Here is a 17,271-nt window from a genome sequence, read left to right as displayed (position 1 = left end):
CCATTCACCAACATGGGTCTCCTCAACCACGGGATGGAGTCTCTGTCCATCAAGGGTCGTCGGTCCTCCAACGCCAGTAGCGCACATGAAGAAGTAGGCGAAGGGGACGATACGTCTCAGCTGGACAAGGAAGAGGGGAATGTCTTGATGACGATTATATCGCAGCGTCAGTCATCTCTGTCCTTGGTGCCGTTCTGATTCCTTCGAGTCTGACTCATGGGCGGACGCTGACGACCAGTCCGCCCTGGGATGGACCTGACCAAGATCGCCCTCCCGACCTTCGTGCTCGAGCCCCGAAGTCTGCTGGAGCGGGTGACCGACTTCTTTTCGCACCCCGAGCTGGTATTCGGGTAGGTCCACCCTGGGTATGGGGAACAAGGCTGACAGACAGCGCTGGGAAGATCGACGACCCAATGGAGAGGTTCATGAAGGTCATGACTATGTATTTGTCCGGATGGCACATCAAGCCAAAAGGAGTCAAGAAGCCGTAAGTTATGGCTGGTCGCTTTCTGAGGTGAAGCTGCAGAGCGTGCGCTAATGCCTGCAGCTACAATCCCGTCATATGCGAATTCTACCGCTGCTCGTAAGTCTCGAGCGTCTCATGTATCGGTGATCGCTGGCGCTGATGGTCCAGCTACACTTATGAGGACGGTTCACAAGGATACTACCTAGCCGAGCAAGTCTCACACCACCCTGTAAGCTAATAGCCCGACTCTTGCTATGGGAACGGAGCTGACAATCAAGCCCATTTCAGCCTTCTTCTATTGTTCTCCCAAAAATAACATCCTGGTGACTGGCGAGCTCGTACCCAAGTCGAAGTTCCTCGGTAACTCTGCGGCGACCATTATGGAGGGGGAAGATAGGATACGGCTGCTGGACCGTCCAGAGGATGGGGAGTACTGCATCTCTGTAAGTCATAAAGAGGCACGCTGACAAACATCGCGCTAATGGTAGATGCCAAACACGTATGCTCGGGGAATCATGTTCGGGAAGCTCGTCCTGGAGCTGTGCGAGATGTCGAGCATCGTTTGCGCCAAGAACGATATTCGAGCAGATATCGACTTTAAAGCCAAGGTAAGCTAACGTCTCCATCATCTTTCCATGTGGCTCAAGCTTACCATAAGGGCTGGATATCAGGCGGCTACAACGCCATCGCCGGACCCGTCAAGCACAAGCGCCAAACCGTCGGTGAAGTCACAGGCCACTGGAACTCGGTCATCGAGTACACGGACGCCGCGACGCATAAGCGATCCGTGATCTTCGATGCGAATGGAGCAAAGTCGGTACCCAAGTCGGTACTGCCCGAGTCCGAGCAGGAACCGCAAGAGTCTAGACGGTGAGCTATCTGAACGTCATGACGGTGATAAAGCTGATATATAGACTATGGGCAAATCTGACCACCGCGATCAAGAGCGGGGATATGCACGGTGCGACGGCAGAGAAGAATATTGTCGAGGAGCGTCAGCGAGACTTGGCGCGGAAGCGCGAGGCCGAGGGCAAATCGCACGAGTTGAGATTCTTCAAGAATGTGGGAGGGAACAAGTATATGCCAAAGCTGGACGTTGACAAGTGAGTACATCACTGCAGGTCGCGGGCATAGCTAATTCCTAGCCTACCCAAAGACCAAGCAGAGATGGAGAAGGTCATTCGTTCGTTCGTTTATGGCAGTGCCGACAAGGCATCCGGCGCTTCCTCATCCCCACCTGCCTCAGCGCCTATGGTGGCAGACCCATCGTCCCGCTCTTCACGCTCAGACTCTTCGCCGCAGAGCACACTAGCACCTGGTGGCGTAGCGAGTGCGTCTAGCTCCGTCTCCAATCTTTCCAACGCAAGCACAGCGGAGCCTCGTAAGTCCTCGAGTCGACCGAGCTGACCGTCAGCTGCAATCCCTACCGCTCCTGGACCACCTGCTCCCGGCCCGAAGGCTGATCATCCCATCGGACCAGCAGTGTAGCGCGAGTTGAAGTCTTGTAGCAGGAGCTGTTGTTGATACGATTGAATTCACATGGAGCAGTATATACAGATTAGGGATCGCTAGGGATGAACACTATCAAGAAATCGTTTACAAGTCCCGATACCCAAAACTTCTCTCCTGATTGCCTACGCCTCGACGACCTTGCTCTTGCGCTTCTTCTGATCATCAGTCCCACCCAAATCCACACTCACCTTCTTCTCGGGCCCTTCAGCTGCATCCTGGTGCTTCTTGTTCTTCTTCTCTGACCCGGTGGCGGCAGCAACGGCTGCGCCGAGACTCCCTTTAGGGGCGGCAGGTGGAGCCTGGTAGACTGGCTGCTTGGCAGGTGCGGGTTGTTCGTCCTCCGAGTCGTCCGAAGTCTCCTCTGACGAGTCGTCCGAGGGTGTCGCCTCTTGGGCCAGACCGGCTTGTTGCTTCCATCAGCCCCGTCGGACCCAAGTACTCACAGCTGCAAACGCGTCGGACGGGCCATTCTTATAGTCCGCATCCTGCACCTTGTACGCATCGTGCGCGAGCTCATACGCCCCAGAGTATTCCTACCATCAGCCAAAACCCAAACCCCAACACACCTTCTTCTCCTCTGCAGTCATCTCCTTCCATCTCGCCGCAATCGCAGCAATGACATCCTTGTACGACGCGTCGGCAGGGAGCTTGGAGCGCATCTCCTCCCGGACCTCATTCTGGAAGATGAGATAGGCGGAGGGAGGGCGCTTGGGGGCGTTCGGGTCCTTGACCTTCTTCTCCTTGTTGGGCTTGCGGCCGCGCTTGGCGCCGGCTGGGGCTGGAGGGGCGCTGACAGAGAAGACGGGGTTGGCGGCGGCGGCAGCGGCGGGATTGTCGACTGGTGCGGCGTTCTTCCGGGGTACCTTGGGCGCCGCGGGGGCCGCAGGGGCCGCGGCGGGCTCAGCGAAGGGCATAGCCATAGTAGGGAGGTTGACGCCAAGGGTGGCGGGCGCGTGGCGCGCAAAGTCATTGACCAGGCCAGCGCACTTGGTCATGGCTTTGGCGACCTCTTGGAATGAGGCGACCATCTATGGATTAGCTAGGGTGAGTAGGGGTGACATACCGCCGCGCGCTTCTTCTCCATGTCGTCGAATGTGGGGTTCATGCTGCGGCTGTCAGCACGATCGCGTCAGCCACGGAAAGGCGCCTATAGTGGCGAAGTATTGTCTGGGCGAGATGGACTGGTACATACCTGATATCCTTCGTGTCTTTCAAAAAGAAGTCGCGGTAGGTGGAGGTGGGTGGGGTGATTAGGAAATGGGCCTAATAGAAGGTGTAGTGTCAACAAAGGGGTTGTTGTTAGAGATGGTTGAGTAGGGATTAGGAACTATTAGTTTCGGGACTAACAGCGGAAGTAGATCTGGGCTAATGCTCATTAGAAAATGTTTTTATATAGTCCCCCCTCCTTTGTTCCTGGTTCCTAATGGCGGTCTTCTCCGAACTCTAATTCGATTAGAGATCGCCGGCTGTTTGCGGCTGTGCATAAGAAGTCTTTCTCTTTCGCTCCTGTATCTGCTTGCACTGATCATTGATATCCTACTCATAGCACCGTTCTTCCTGGCAGGAGAGTCGAAAAGGCCGATCCCTGCGAAAAAATCTCTCCGATCGATACAGGACTGGCCGAGATAGCATTAGCTTCACTTCCACCCCCTTTCGCTGACCCGACCATCATCCACCATGGCCTACCGCGATAACGACGACTACCAGCCCCGCATGCCCCGTTCGGGCTCATTCCATCCCACTCCCAACTCCCTCCTCGCCTCTTCGCACCATCAGCAATATAACGACCCGCATCAGCCCCAGCCTCAGCGGCAATCGTATGGGTACAGCCAAGGCGGTGGCGGTCAGCGATACTCGCAGTACCAGCAGCAGCAGCAGCCGTATCATGATGACCCCGATGACAGGCCGTTGAGGGCGCTGTACTACGAGCAAGGCGAAGACAGGGATGAGACGTTTGATGTGCGCGCGGACTTTGACGGGAAGGGACCGAGGTGGAGTGAGATGTACGGGACGGGGAAAGGGGATCCGAGAAAGTGAGCTGCTTCAACTATGGCCTTTTCGTGAAGTAGCTGACGATACAGCTACGCTCAGATGGACGACCGGGCATCGTCAAAGGGATACACCCAGTCGGTGGCGCCAAAGTCAGCTATGGTGGGAGCATCAAGGGAAGAGCTCGTCTCGGTGCCTGTGCTAGGTCCAGAGTAAGTCAGTTCTGTCGCAGCATCTCGGGATCTGTGCTGATCGATAGATGGCAAAAGTCGGAGCTGCACGAGCTATCCCGCCGGGGCAAATCGGCAGTACGCAAAGAGAAGCGTCAGCGGATATGGCGCGAGTGGACGCGGGACCAGCGAGGCGTCTGCGGTGTCACTTGGCTGACCCGTAAGATGCTGGTCATTATACTGTCTTGCATGGTTGTCGGGTAAGCTTGACGTACCCGATCTCTAGGGTGACAGCTGACCTTCCAGGACCGCCCTCGTGCTGTTCTTCACCATCCCCAGACCGCCCTCCTACTCTTTCTACGTTTCCCAGCCATTCACAGTCAACAACTCGACTGTTCAGTTCGCACGCACACCTGCCAACTTTTCCTTTACAGGCAATCTCAACATCCTAGGTGAGCTGACTCCATCTCGAGTGATAGAGCAAGCTGACATCTCAGCCGACACGACAAGCTCATACCTCCCCCTCCAATACTCCGATATCTCAGTCCAGCTATACCACCTTACGACAAACAAGCAGATCGCAACCGGCAACTACGGCAAGAACAAGGTCAAGAAGGGGAATCAGGAGCCTGTCTCCATCCCTGTTCAGTTTTCGTACTCTGCCCCAAATGCGACCGATACGACCTGTAAGCTATTTGCCTCATGAGAGCAGAGTGCAATTGACACGTCAGGGAACGACATCTACTCGGCCTGCGGGCACATGTGGACAGGCACGGTACGACCACCATTACGACTCCGACTCGTCCTGACCTCCAATATTGTCGGGCTTGTCACGAAGCCGGAAACGAGCACGCAGATTAGCGATGTGACGTGTCCGTTCGAGTTGTCTTCGAACTCTGTATGATATCTTTAGCTGTAGCTCTTATGGACGATGAGTCTCGGTCTTTTCTACATATTACTAGGTACTCGTACGGGTATAGAGTATAAGCGAACTGGAGAAGAAGGGACAGAAAGTACAAGAACGAGCACAAGAGAAGTAGGTATCTACCAACGACAAAGACTGAGAAACAGGCACTAGCAGACGATAGGACTTTGATTCTGTCCCTTTTTCCCCTCACTTCCGCCTACGCCCGACGCCAGATGCGCCTCTGTTCCCCTCCCCGCCCTTCTCCGTCCAGCACTCTGTCCTCCTCTCATCTCCGACCCTTTCAAGGCCCTTTCTTGATCGAGGCCTGTAATGTCAGTCGCGGTCCTCAAGCTCAAGCTAGAGGAGACTTGCCTTAAGTCTCACATCGGCTTCGTCGAGCTATCCTTGCAGATCCCGGGGTGCTGGATCGCCTTCGTACGCACCATCATCCAGCTCTTGGGTAGAAGTACGAGCGTTCGAGTTGGAGAGTCCACTACACGATCAGCCTCTTCACCCTGCTCTCTACTCATCTCTGACATACCTTTCCCAGCAGAACCCGTAGCGAACACCTTGTCCGAGTCCGCGTGCCTGATAGCCTTGGTTCGACGGAGCTTCCGATTCTCAGGGATCACCCTCAGTACCTTGGGTGTCTGTTCCACTGGTCGGACGTTTCCGGGTCCGCTCTGGACGGTGATGGTGGTAGTGGGAGGAAGGGGAGGCGAGGATGGTGCGGATTGCGGGCTGGATGTAGGTAGGTAGATGGGAATGTAGACCCACGCGTCGAATCGGCGCAACATCCTTCCTGGGGGGATACGACTACGACTAATGGAGGTGTTGCCGGTACTGGCGGTGGGCTGAGCGATGGCTTGGGTGGCAGAGGACGACATGATGCTATAGCAGGAATGCGATAGATTTCCAGTTGAAGGTATGCTGAAGGTCAAGGTAAAGTGGCAAGACAAGTGACATTTCGATCCCGATCTTATATATAATGTTTGTGGACGGGGCGGGTTGATTGCGGACGACGTGGAAGGGTGGCGACGGCGGGTATGAAAGAATACCGGTGTTGATACGGTCCAGGCATGGCACCTGAAACATGTTACACTTGCCTTTTCGGGCAATCCCGCTCGGTCCCCAAGTCCAGAGCCCATACCTGTAGCCCATACATGCATTAAACGCTACAATGCTAGCTGAAGCTATTCTACGAGTGCAGTCTTACCGACTACCCTATCTACTTATACTACTTAGTATAGACGTGATCTACGTATCAAGTGCCGTCGTACCAACCTCCCCTCTACATCGCCCTTGTCGCCAACCGCATCTTCTCCACCCACGCCCTAGAAGCCTCCTCCGCCCCCGCCCTTCTCTCTGCATGCCTAGCGTACCTCTCCGCCATCTCCTCCGGCGTCCTTTTTCTCTTCATTGGGCCCATCGGCGGAAATAGCAAATGCGGCTCTTCCGGGCGTTTGTAAGGATTATGAGGGGGCTCCACGATCCCCAAATCAGGCGATGGCGGCGTAAGAACGATCATTGGCGTGTCCGCCCCACTCGCTCCGACCTCCTCCACCCCCATACCCATCCCCCACCTCGAACCAAATACCTGGCTCTTCTTCCTCTCCGTCCCAGTTGACGCCGCATGCAGGTTCAAACACCCCGGCCCGGTATTCCACAAAGGACGAGGAAGGGGCGCGCCATTCCCCTCCCAGTTCCCATACAAGCACCCCAGCCTGGGGAATGCGGGCTGGCGGTAGTTCCACATGTCTGCAGCCGTCGCCTCGGGGGCTGGAGCGCCGGAGCGGGACCGCCGACGTCGGTGTTTCCCGTCCGGGCTCGGATGGGCGGTGGGTGATGGCGGGATCTGGCTGATGTGGGCAGGGAGGAGGGTGGGCGTTACTACCGGTGTAAGAGGTGGGGTGTGGGTCGGTGTGGCGCTGAGTGTTGGGAAGAAGGGGAGCGGGGAGAATAAGCCGAGGGGGTCGAGTGGGTTGAAGTTGATGGTGGGGGCGGAGACGCTCAGGTGGGCTAGGGGGGCGTCCCAGAAGGTGCCAGAGGGCGCCGCCGGTGGGTCGGAGGGTGGGGTACTGGGTGAGGTACTGGGTGGGGTACTAGATGGGAGAGGGGCGAGACAGGACGGGTCAAGGGTGGTGCCGGGCGGAAAGGAGAACGCCTCAACCGCAGGCTCGGCAGAGACGTCTGTCATCTCGACATCTTCCGCTTCCTACTCTGTCAGCTCTTTCCCTATCCTAATCCCACAATCGAACATGGCTACTCACAGCGAACCCCACAGCTTCCATCTTCAACATCCACTTTTTATCCGCCAAGAACGCACACCCCTCCCGCATCTTCTCTCTCCACCTCCTTGTCCGTTCCCCCTCTTTCCGCCCAGTGCGGAGTACCAGCATCGCCTCGTCCGGTACAGGCAGTACGAATGGCAGTTCCTGACCGCGCAGTTCGCGCAGCATGAGTGCCTGGATATCCGAGGTATTGATAAAGTCCGCGAGTTGGGTGGTTGGGATGTGGAAGTTGATCTTGCGGTGCAGGGGGTGGACGATGGGTGTGAGGTGGATGGGGGAGGCGATGATGACTAGGTTGGCTGTTGGGTGGATTGGGGAAAGGAGCGTGGGGAGGACGGTGCCGCCGCGGATCTATGAGTCAGCTGAGTGATCGCCGAGAGGGGAGAGGGGAGAGGGCAGAGGGGAGAGGGGAGAGGGCAGCAATTTTATGGAGGGGACTTACGGTGAGAGCGGAGATAACATCTTCGGATGGGACAGGGCTGGAGGTGTGGAAGTGGAACTTAGTATTCCACAGACTCTGCACTCGAGCTGCTTCAGCCGCATCTAGGACCAGCGCGGACATGGCCACCCCGAGCACTTCTAGACCGCGCAGAACAGTGCTACTGCGGTCGAGGTATGGTGATTTGGCAGTACTCTGCGAGGTCTGGTCGGACGGGGGGGTCGTAGCTGGTATGAGTGGGTGGAGGTTGGGTGGGGGTGGAGTACCTAGACACACAGTAATTTAGCCAGGTCAAGCAGACGGACGGAAGAGTATACGCTCATCCATCAGCTATATACCTAGCTGCTCTACACTAGCGCGAGTCACTGTTAGGCTATTGCGGTGCAGAGGGGGTGGGGGGCGGGAGGTGATGTCGACTTGGAAAGGTAGGAGAAAGATGGTTGGATGGAAGGTTGTTTGAAGCTTGAAGGCGAGCAACGCCCCTTTCTTATATGTTTGTCAGGTGGCGAGGAATTCGAGTCGATTCATGGCTGGTATTTAGCCGATTAGCGGTGTTGGTGGCGAGTGAGACGTGGCTGGTCGACTGTTAGGGCATGTCTCGGGTATGGCAGTATATCCGGCAGGGGAATGACGTCGAGTGGCACTTTGGGTGGCGAAGCGAGTTGAGTTGAGATTTTCCCTCCCCTGACCGGTCTGCAGATGTGCGGCCGGGATGGGGGATGGGGATGAGCAGAGTGAGTGTATCAAGTCTGGGGTCCGGCGGTGAAACAACGCAGAATCACCCGAGCCGGCAATATCGGGTCGGCAAACACCGCTACGACCCCTGGGCGAATCTATCCTTTTGCATCCAGTACGCCGATAGCACAATCAGGCGGAACCGCTCTTGCAGATATCGATGAACTCGGGCTTGAGCGACGCGCCGCCCACGAGGAACCCGTCAATATCCTCGGACTTGGCTGAAATCATCAGCTCTCTCCGTCCACTTCTTTTCACAGTCAGACCCTTGCCCTCCTGTACTTACCGAGTTCGCGGCAGTTCTTGCCGTTGACACTGCCACCGTAGATGATCCTGGTCTCCTGTGCGACCTTGTCCGAAATGGTCTTGGCGAGCCACTTGCGGATACCTGCGTGGGTTTCTTGGGCTTGCTCGACGGTCGCGACTTTGCCGGTCCCGATAGCCCAGACGGGCTCGTCTGTGGGTTAGCTCGGTCTGTGTACTAACTCCATGCCAAGTCTAGCTTACAAGCGATGACAACGTCCCTGCTATATCAGCTCAGATCTACCAAAGTGTTCCGCTCAGAGCTGCCACTCACTTCCACTTGTCCTCGTCAATCTCCTTAGCAATAGCCTCCAACTGCCTCTGCACGACCTCCTCGGTCGTCCCATTCTCCCTCTCCTCCAACTTCTCCCCAACGCACGCAATCACGCCCAACCCCGCCTTGATCGCCGCGCGCACCTTGTCCGCGACGACCTTGTCCGCCTCGCCAAACAGGGCACGACGCTCCGAGTGGCCGAGGATGACCCAGTGGACATCGGCGTCCTTGAGCTGGGACGGGGAGATCTCGCCAGTGTACGCGCCGGACGTCTCGGTGAAGCAGTTTTGGGCGGATACTTGGGCGGGGGCAGAGAGGGTTTCTTGGACCTTGAGGAGGTAGAGTGCGGGCGGGGCAACAATGACCTCTGAGTAATCAGCAGGAGCAAGAAGACAGGTGGGAAAGAGGCGTACCGGTATTGTCGTCGAGCTTGGCATTGTTGATCTGCTCAATGATCTCCTTGATCATCTTGATGGACCCGTTCATCTTGAAGTTCCCCCTGAAGTATGAGCTCAGCTCGGGCTTGATCTTGACCATCGAATCCTCAGGAAAGCTCACCCGACGAAGAATTTGCGGCCTGCCATTTTGTCTGATTGTTTTCTGTTGGGGATATAAAGGACAGAGGTATAGAAGGAGAAGTATAGATGCAAGGTATAGCTTCAACTTGTGCCTTTGCGCTGTTCTGGTCTGCGTTCCGCTGATGTGGAGACCCCACCGGGAGTAAGCGGCTCTTCCCGAACGTGGCACTTGATTACGTCACTGCAGTGTGGAGGTGGTCCAAGCGCGTCAGCAAGCAACGAGATCGACATGCACTGTGACCCTATCTGACCATCACATAATATAGACATCTCCACGCCCTGCACCACAAACATGTCGCTCGGCTCTCACGCAGACCCTATCGCTCAAGTCTCCTCCGAGGAGCTGCACGCACCCACCAACACCCGGTCCGACCTGAACCTCGCGCCTGAGATCCAGCTCACCGATCTCCAAGCGTATCACGTCGGGGTCGTGTTCGATCTGTTCCAGGGAAAGGGGACGAGGGGGAAGCTCGTTGATGCTTTCAGTGAGGATGCGGTGTACGAGGACCTGTTTGCTTCTTGCAAGAACCGGGAGGAGGTCGGTGAGTGATGCGTCCTGTATGCTTCATGAGCGGCGAGGATAAAGGGCCGAACGAAGGCGGCAACCTCTAGTGCTAGAGATTCGGGATCATACCAGCTACCACCTTCAGATAGTTCCCGAACCATCAGACTGACATCATAGCCGGCCAACTCCTGAACCTCCCCCTTCTCCTCTCATCAGCCAAAACAAACTCCCACCTCATCACCTCCATCTCACGCACCACCACCTCGACCCACGCCCGCCCCTCCATCCCCGCCGACGAGATCGCCATCAAGTTTAACCACACCTTCACCTTCAAGGCCCCATTACCCGACAAGATGAGCTCGGTCACGATGGACACGACGTTGATGGTGTATTCGGCAGAAGGGGAGGGGAAGATTGTCAGGTTGCAGGATCGGCCGGATGAGAAGATTCCGAATAATGGGTTCATCAATGTAAGCACTGTGGGATGAAGGGGAAAGGGCTGTTAGGCATTTGCTAATATCGTAGATTATCCGAAAGATGAATGCGGTCGGCGTGCCCAAAATCGTCTCGATGCCGAAAGACGACAAGGAGGATGCGGAGAGCGTGCTCAAACACCAGCGCTAGTAGCGAGCCATAAAGAAATGCCAGGTCCATGCAGTACTGTACTATAGATAGTGAAGAACAACAACCCACACACTCCGTGCACAGCACTAGTCCTCACAACCCTTCAGTCCAGCGGCCTCTCCCGCCCGGTATGTATCGTCCTTGCACAACCAAGCCTCCCAGCCCGAAAACCCGAAAGTCCTTGAGAAGCCAAATGGCAGAAAGAAAACCCATCGCCCTAAATGATCCTACTTCATCAGCTCGGTCCTTATCGATTCGTCCCGGGGGCAGACGCGAGCACTCACGCCATCTCCCTCAAATTCGCCCTAACAATCGTATCCAGCACCGCCGACATGACGACCTTGATATTCTCGCTATTCGTCGCGGTGGTAGGGTAGGCATAAATGGTCTTTTCCGGCCGCTTGTTCAAGGCAAAGAACTTGCGCTTGAAAAACTCGATGGCGTCGTCTTTGGATTCGGGCTTGCCGGTGTAGTCGGGGAAGTGGGCGGCTATTTGTTGAGCGGGGTCGAGGAGCTTGGTAGCGAGCACGTCGACCTTGTTGAGGAAGAGAATCTGGGGGTCAGCTGCAGGACGGACTGGGGATGAGGTTGGTAAGTTGGGGAAATGGAACGGGACTAAGTAGTGAGATACGCACGATAGAGGATTTGATGAACCCTATCGATGTCAGCTACATGCGCTATCGAGGCTTGCGGAAAGGGTAGCTCACATTGCGAGTTGACGATAGACTCGAACAGGATCAAAGCCTCGACCATACCGTTACTATCTGCACCAGTCAGCTATCTACCCCGGCAGCCTACCGGGGACCACGCAGCTCACCCTTATCTTCGATAATGCAAGCATTGTAATCACTGAGTGAGACCAAGAACAGAATCGACGTGACGTCTTCAAAGCATGAAGCCCATTTCCGTCGCTCAGAGCTAACGCATCAGCTCGCTCCTCGCCTTCTTTCTCTCCGTTTTCCCCTGGTTCTCCCCCTCCACTTCCCTCCGCAAGCAAGAAATGGGAAGCCTAGCTCACCGCTGCCCACCGACATCAAACAGCCTGACCATCATATCTCCCAAATCAAACCTCGTCTCGCTGATCCCTGTCGTCTTTGACCGGACGCGCAGGATGTCCGAGTCGGTCGGGGTGAAGTTGGGTTGGAACAGCCGGTCGAGGTGAGAGTAGAAGTAGGGGAGGTTCTCTTGCCTGCAATGTCAGCGCTGGGCCCATTCGCGTTGGCTCTACCCCAAAAGGTTGGCTGTCACAAGCTCTCCCAGCCCTGGCGTGCGATATCACTCTGACCGATTCTCCGCGCAGTCCCGACCCTTTCGCCCAGCTCGTCCATCCCGACCAGACTCCTTCAGACCTCCCACCTATCTATCCTCTCCGGCATGATAGGGGTCACACTTACAGTGCAAACTCGTGCGCCCTCGAATACACCTCACTGACCCCCTCGTCCCCCCACAGCCCCTTCAGCGCCTCCAGGTATTTCAACGGGAACGCTTCGCCCGTATTGATCGGAATCTCATTATCGACCAGCGAGATGTGTTTGCGGTTGGGGACGGATACGGCGATTCCGAGGTCGTCCATCGTGTCGATGATGGAGCGCATACCGCCTACTATATTGGAGAAGACGATTTTCCTGCTCGTCAGCCACGTCCTCTTCATGGCATATGGGATTCGTGGATGGGACGGGGAGAGGTACAGGAGATCACGGACGGAGAACATACCGGTAGTCCTCGATCTCGTCTGCTGAGTAGGGTCGGTTATGGAGGAACCGCATTTGCTTCAACCTAACAATCAGCTCGGTGTCACAGTTGCGAGGCAGGGTGAGCTTACACCGTGGACTTTCCACTCGCTCCAGCTCCGAGAAGGAGCAGCTTGACTTCCTTCGATAACCGCTTTTCATCCTGTCTGTCAGCACTGGCTTCTCTAGTACCGAAGAAGGGAGAAGGAAGGGGACTCACTTCTCTCAAGGCCTTATCTATCATGCGGCTCCTTTCTGCGCCGGCATCGACCCCGCCGGCTGGAGTGGAGGAGGTGCAACCCATTGCTGCGAAGGGCTGGATGAGGGGGGAGGTGAATGAGGGGCGGGATGCGTAGTAGCGAGCGACGGATGGTCAATGATCAAGGTCTGAGTGATATGAAGGTCTGAGCACCGGCGTTTAAAGTGATAAGGACGAGGTCGAACTCCAGTGTGTAGAGGAAGGTGAAGGTGAAGACGAGGGATGGTGGGATGGTGAGGGGTCTCCAAGACTTCAGTACCCTGACCGTCCGGATGGGGGAAGAAGACCGAAGAGTGGTGGATCCGTGCGGGTGTGTATAGTGTGATGGGACGTGCGCAAAGGGGTATCAAGGTATAGCCGCGGATTCAGCTGATATCCTGATCGATTCTACTGAGCTCGGACCGTTGGACTCGCAAGCAGGTGTGAGGAGTCGTCGAGCGGTGTAAAGAGGTGATAGGGATTGAGAGATGGTCGACGTCAGGCACTCCTTCCGATTATCGCCCTGATGTGTGTCTGGCGGGAGGGAAGAAGGGGGACAGCTAGTGTGGATGTGAAACGACAAGGTGTCCTTTGAGCCAACGTAGAGTTGAGTTGAGTTGAGTGGGAGTGGGGAGTGTGCGTCCGCCGGGGCTTCCGTTGGGAAGTGCAGTACTTACGCGGCGATATAATGACCGAAGAGGGGACACCCACCGCCAAGGCCTGGCCTCTAGGGGAAACAGAATTCCGCGCACCGTCCTCTCAGAGACCTCCGCGTGTTTCAGAGTCAAAGCTACCTTGCGTGCGGCACAGCGGGATAAGCCGAGCCGAACTGTGTTTCGAGGTGTAGCTGACGCTGGTGCTGACAGGCAAGGAGTGAAGCAGAGCTGAGGTGGATCGCTCGTAAAGTGAGCTGCATGCAACAGCATGGCGCACAGAGCTCTCTTCTCTGCTCCACCTCTGAGCGATCGACAGAGACAGGGTGAATGAGGAACGCAGGGGCGGCCTAATTCTCCGAGCCGGTCTGAAATCTCGGATTTCGGGCGCGGACGGTAACGTAACTGAGGGTATCTACCGGATCAGGCAATCCCGATCGGCAAGGTGGAATGTGGCACTCAAAGTGGCAGCGGCGGCCAGCTGGCCCAGCACTGGCTGCAGCGGTGCAAGCGGTGCAAGCGGTGCAAGCTGGGAAGATGGGCCAGGATGGGCCTCGCTGATAGTGACAGTCCGCGATGCATACATACCTGTTGGAAATGCCGACGAACGAAGACAATCGATCCATGCGCTACGTAGATCACGTAGCTGCCCACTGAGATCTCCAGGCTTCAGGTCCCTCTGTCACCACCGCCTGCTTCGCCGCGTCCGCGTAGGTCGTCTTGCAGATGTTGACAAACGTGTCCTTGTCCTTGCGGTCGAGCCTCAAGACGGCTGATGTCGAAACATCGCCAGAGCAGCTGAACCTTTCCGTCGGAGGAGAGGTGTAGCCGAGACCCGAAGACGCGTGCGAGTGCAGGGCGGTGCCAATGTGGGAAGGAAGGACGAAGGGTAAATCATATGAGCCAGGAGCGTGCATAATCAGTGTGTATGTACCGTCCAGATCAGGAGTGGGGAAGGTGAAGGTGGGGCTTGGATCGGTGGCCATACTGGCAGTCTGGCCCATTTTTGCGGACAACCAGCTTGAGAGCTGGCCGTAGAGGTCATGGACGTATTTGAGAGACATACTGTGTGTACGGTGGGGATAGAGTATGCTTGAGGAAACGAACACCTACATGGCGGCAAGGTAGCTCGCTCGTCGTCAACGATCCTTGCAATATAATCCCTAGAGGCCACTTGACGTGTCGCGTGGCTATAGCTAAGAGAGCCGCGATCCCTTCATGATCGACCCTAGAAGAACCCTAGAATGTACTGGACCCGATCGCTGCTTAAGCGGCGATTGTTCTCCGTCGAGGCGATAGAGATACTGTGGGATCCGCCAAGCAAGGTACCGACATGCCGGTTTGCGACACCCCAATCAGTACTGATGTCATCCACGGGTACGGTGAGGATCTGTTGACTTTTTGGGAAGATATATGTAGAACAGCAGTGTGGGGATGCATTGGACTCGACTGCTCCCCTTTATATAGTGCTGGATAGACCCCTGCGACGCGACGCAGCGACGCTGCGACGTCGACGCACGTCGCTATCTACGTCCTGCAACGTCCCAGCGACGTCCTACGAAGTCTACACTACATCCAGCGACGCGACGACGTCGCTGCGACGTCTCAGCCTATATATACTACAAACTATGAGTGTGGCCGGCGCAGTCGCCGTCTGCCACTCAGCGACGTCTAAGCGTTGTCCCAGCGACGTCTAAGCGTTGTCCCAGCGACGTCTAAGCGTCGTCCCAGCGACGTCTTAGCGTCGTCCCAGCGACGTCTCGGCGTCGTCCCAGCGACGTCTCGGCGACGTCGCTAATCCATCCGTACATCCGGACCAGTATTCCATCCGGAATGCAGCTCTCTGCGACGCCGTCGCAGCGTCGTCGCAGCTCTGTCGTCTAGCGACAATACAATCATCCTCCCTTGGACGATTCGCCACCCAGATTTGCCACCCGGGTCTCGCCACCCAAATCCAGCTATTTCCAACAGGATCAGCTGGCTGCTCGTGTCTTCGACCAGAGTCCGAGCAAGAGGTCCCCTCGCGAGGAGTATGCGCAGAGGCCCAGCGAGCTGACTGACGATTGCAGGTACGGGGAGCATTGTATACATGTAGGTTCGCATCTCTGTCTATCTCTACCAATCCTGCGACCGAAAACACAGAAGAGAACGCTTGATCTCCCATGGTCCGGCACCGAGGTGTTTACCAGTCCACCGGGTGCAACGCTTGGTGCGCGCGTAGGCGCACATCAGCGGGGGAGTCCTTGGTGCTCTCGTCCACGATCTTGCCGAGACGGTCGTACTTGTCGGGGCTGAGGTCGGTCACGGTATTCGACATCCGTGTGGCCGTCACGGACGATTCGGCAGTTAACGGTCCTGTGACGCTGCCTCTTGTAATGAGACACATCCCACAGCTTGGTCGCGAGATCGAAGGGCAATTGAAAGAGCACCTCGTAGTCGCCTTTGCTGTTCTCCATGTCCCACCTGAGCATGGATAGCTGGACAGAGGCCTCCTGGGGTCTCGCATCCGAGGAGTCGGGGAAACTGAAGGTGAAGAAGGTGTTTTTCAGATCTCCATCGCCAACGTCGTACTGGGCGGTCGAGCCCGAGGACGACGGCGTTTTCCTTGCGTACTGCTCGAGGAATTTGACGTACGGTGTGGGAGGCATTCTGTAAAAGACTGAAGTGTATAGTGGAGCTATGTCGACGATGGGACCCGGTGGTGAATGAAACTGTTAAAGGGACGGGGGCGAATGGGGAGGCTTGACTTATATCTCTCCCTCCGCAGCTGCAAGGACTCGCTGCATTCCCATATCCTTTGATGTCTGACCCTCATCACTCGGCGTGTCAGCTTGTGGAGCTAGCTCAATTCAGTCTTGATCCCTTACAAGCGATCGACTCTATCGTGCTGCAGCCCAGATCTGGCCCAGACCATGCCTTCCTCATATCCTCGCTCACCTGTCTGCTCAGCTGCTGCGCAGACGTGCGGCCACTGGCTCATTCTTTCGCTCTGACGTCCTTATCATTGAGTTTGTGGGGCTGTGCAGGCTGGAGACAACGTGGGTCTGACCGATACGCAAGCTTATGGAGCCTAGCCTCCTAGGTGAAGCCGAGTGGCGAATCCAGAACATCCCGAAGGTCACGGTCATCTGGCGTCAGCTCGTTGCAGCCTAGATCTATCTTGAGATCGTTCCGATGAGTGGTCTCATTCATAAGCCACTAGGACACCCATTCATCGATCAATACACTCTCACAAAGCCATACATGCCCCAAGAGGAACCCTCGATACCGTAAGATAGGCGCGGACGAGGCTCAAAGTATCCTCCTTCAGCTCGTCTCGTCGGGAGTGTACAAACCCACGCTGTATTCCACTGCTCCAGTCCGGGTACACGCCGTCTTGATGAGCCCGAATTGGGATCCGAATGCGCCGTCCAGCTCCAGCAGCAGCTTCGGGTCAAGACCCAGCCCCTTGAGCTCTTTGCAGCTCAACGAGCCGCCTGTGCTTCCCTCATTCGCCTTCGACTTGGCAAACAGTGCGGCGATGATCGTTCGACCCGGAGAACTGGGGACGTAATGGGTCACGGTGCGGCTGGTGTTGCCCTGGGTGGCGGTGGCGAAGAGAGAGACAGTACCAGGGATCTCCTCGGCCGCCGTGAACGTCAGTTGCGTTTGAGCGGACATGCTGGGATGGTTGTTCTGGTCAGGGAGTTTGGAGTCACAATTGTAAATAGAGTGAAAGAGAAGACAGTCGATAGTGGGATGAGAGACGAGCTCGCGGGACAATGGCGCTTGTACATAGCGAGCCGCTATCGCCCTGCCGCGCATCCCTTCAGGTGCACTATCCTTTGTTAACGCGCTTCACAGCCCTCATTGAGGCT

The 17,271-nt window shown here is 56.3% G+C and overlaps 8 protein-coding genes across 8 annotated transcripts; 3 read left to right on the top strand and 5 right to left on the bottom strand.

The window, feature by feature from the left end:
* Positions 1 to 12: 12 nt before the first annotated feature.
* On the top strand, positions 13 to 1,954 carry MKK02DRAFT_24346 (uncharacterized protein; the record flags this gene model as incomplete). Its single annotated transcript, XM_053086883.1, has 11 exons — positions 13 to 166; positions 239 to 350; positions 392 to 487; positions 548 to 583; positions 635 to 695; positions 745 to 909; positions 955 to 1,074; positions 1,125 to 1,336; positions 1,381 to 1,569; positions 1,612 to 1,847; positions 1,881 to 1,954. The coding sequence occupies 11 exons, from the start codon at positions 13 to 15 to the stop codon at positions 1,952 to 1,954; spliced, it is 1,455 nt and encodes a 484-aa protein (XP_052947124.1).
* Positions 1,955 to 2,544: 590 nt separating this feature from the next.
* Positions 2,545 to 2,715, bottom strand: MKK02DRAFT_14081 (high mobility group box domain-containing protein; the record flags this gene model as incomplete). Its single annotated transcript, XM_053085536.1, has 1 exon — positions 2,545 to 2,715. A coding segment is annotated over one exon (171 nt), but the record flags the coding sequence as incomplete, so codon positions are not given.
* A 1,411-nt stretch (positions 2,716 to 4,126) lies between these two features.
* MKK02DRAFT_23934 (uncharacterized protein) lies at positions 4,127 to 5,041 on the top strand (the record flags this gene model as incomplete). The annotated part of the gene is made up of 5 exons (XM_053086807.1): positions 4,127 to 4,179; positions 4,227 to 4,397; positions 4,444 to 4,589; positions 4,635 to 4,823; positions 4,869 to 5,041. The coding sequence occupies 5 exons, from the start codon at positions 4,127 to 4,129 to the stop codon at positions 5,039 to 5,041; spliced, it is 732 nt and encodes a 243-aa protein (XP_052947122.1).
* A 1,294-nt stretch (positions 5,042 to 6,335) lies between these two features.
* Positions 6,336 to 7,897, bottom strand: MKK02DRAFT_43269 (uncharacterized protein; the record flags this gene model as incomplete). Its single annotated transcript, XM_053092351.1, has 3 exons — positions 6,336 to 7,259; positions 7,315 to 7,686; positions 7,778 to 7,897. The coding sequence occupies 3 exons, from the start codon at positions 7,895 to 7,897 to the stop codon at positions 6,336 to 6,338; spliced, it is 1,416 nt and encodes a 471-aa protein (XP_052947121.1).
* Positions 7,898 to 8,641: 744 nt separating this feature from the next.
* On the bottom strand, positions 8,642 to 9,670 carry MKK02DRAFT_24277 (Triosephosphate isomerase; the record flags this gene model as incomplete). Its single annotated transcript, XM_053086870.1, has 6 exons — positions 8,642 to 8,730; positions 8,796 to 8,966; positions 9,017 to 9,033; positions 9,087 to 9,453; positions 9,500 to 9,585; positions 9,645 to 9,670. The coding sequence occupies 6 exons, from the start codon at positions 9,668 to 9,670 to the stop codon at positions 8,642 to 8,644; spliced, it is 756 nt and encodes a 251-aa protein (XP_052947120.1).
* A 286-nt stretch (positions 9,671 to 9,956) lies between these two features.
* Positions 9,957 to 10,793, top strand: MKK02DRAFT_43267 (uncharacterized protein; the record flags this gene model as incomplete). Its single annotated transcript, XM_053092350.1, has 3 exons — positions 9,957 to 10,206; positions 10,347 to 10,639; positions 10,695 to 10,793. 3 exons carry the CDS (start codon positions 9,957 to 9,959, stop codon positions 10,791 to 10,793), a joined length of 642 nt encoding a protein of 213 aa, XP_052947119.1.
* Positions 10,794 to 11,010: 217 nt separating this feature from the next.
* MKK02DRAFT_43266 (guanine nucleotide binding protein, alpha subunit) lies at positions 11,011 to 12,827 on the bottom strand (the record flags this gene model as incomplete). The annotated part of the gene is made up of 10 exons (XM_053092349.1): positions 11,011 to 11,020; positions 11,078 to 11,346; positions 11,429 to 11,448; positions 11,501 to 11,557; positions 11,611 to 11,711; positions 11,812 to 11,982; positions 12,188 to 12,418; positions 12,507 to 12,569; positions 12,616 to 12,686; positions 12,744 to 12,827. The coding sequence occupies 10 exons, from the start codon at positions 12,825 to 12,827 to the stop codon at positions 11,011 to 11,013; spliced, it is 1,077 nt and encodes a 358-aa protein (XP_052947118.1).
* A 1,002-nt stretch (positions 12,828 to 13,829) lies between these two features.
* On the bottom strand, positions 13,830 to 14,478 carry MKK02DRAFT_32214 (uncharacterized protein; the record flags this gene model as incomplete). Its single annotated transcript, XM_053088471.1, has 2 exons — positions 13,830 to 14,043; positions 14,069 to 14,478. The coding sequence occupies 2 exons, from the start codon at positions 14,476 to 14,478 to the stop codon at positions 13,830 to 13,832; spliced, it is 624 nt and encodes a 207-aa protein (XP_052947117.1).
* Positions 14,479 to 17,271: the final 2,793 nt, after the last annotated feature.

The sequence above is a fragment of the Dioszegia hungarica genome (assembly GCF_025882075.1).
Source record: "Dioszegia hungarica strain PDD-24b-2 chromosome Unknown MKK02contig_7, whole genome shotgun sequence".
NCBI classification, from domain to species: domain Eukaryota; kingdom Fungi; phylum Basidiomycota; class Tremellomycetes; order Tremellales; family Bulleribasidiaceae; genus Dioszegia; species Dioszegia hungarica.
Note: the sequence above shows the minus strand (reverse complement) of the source record. Positions and strands in the feature narration are given on the sequence as shown.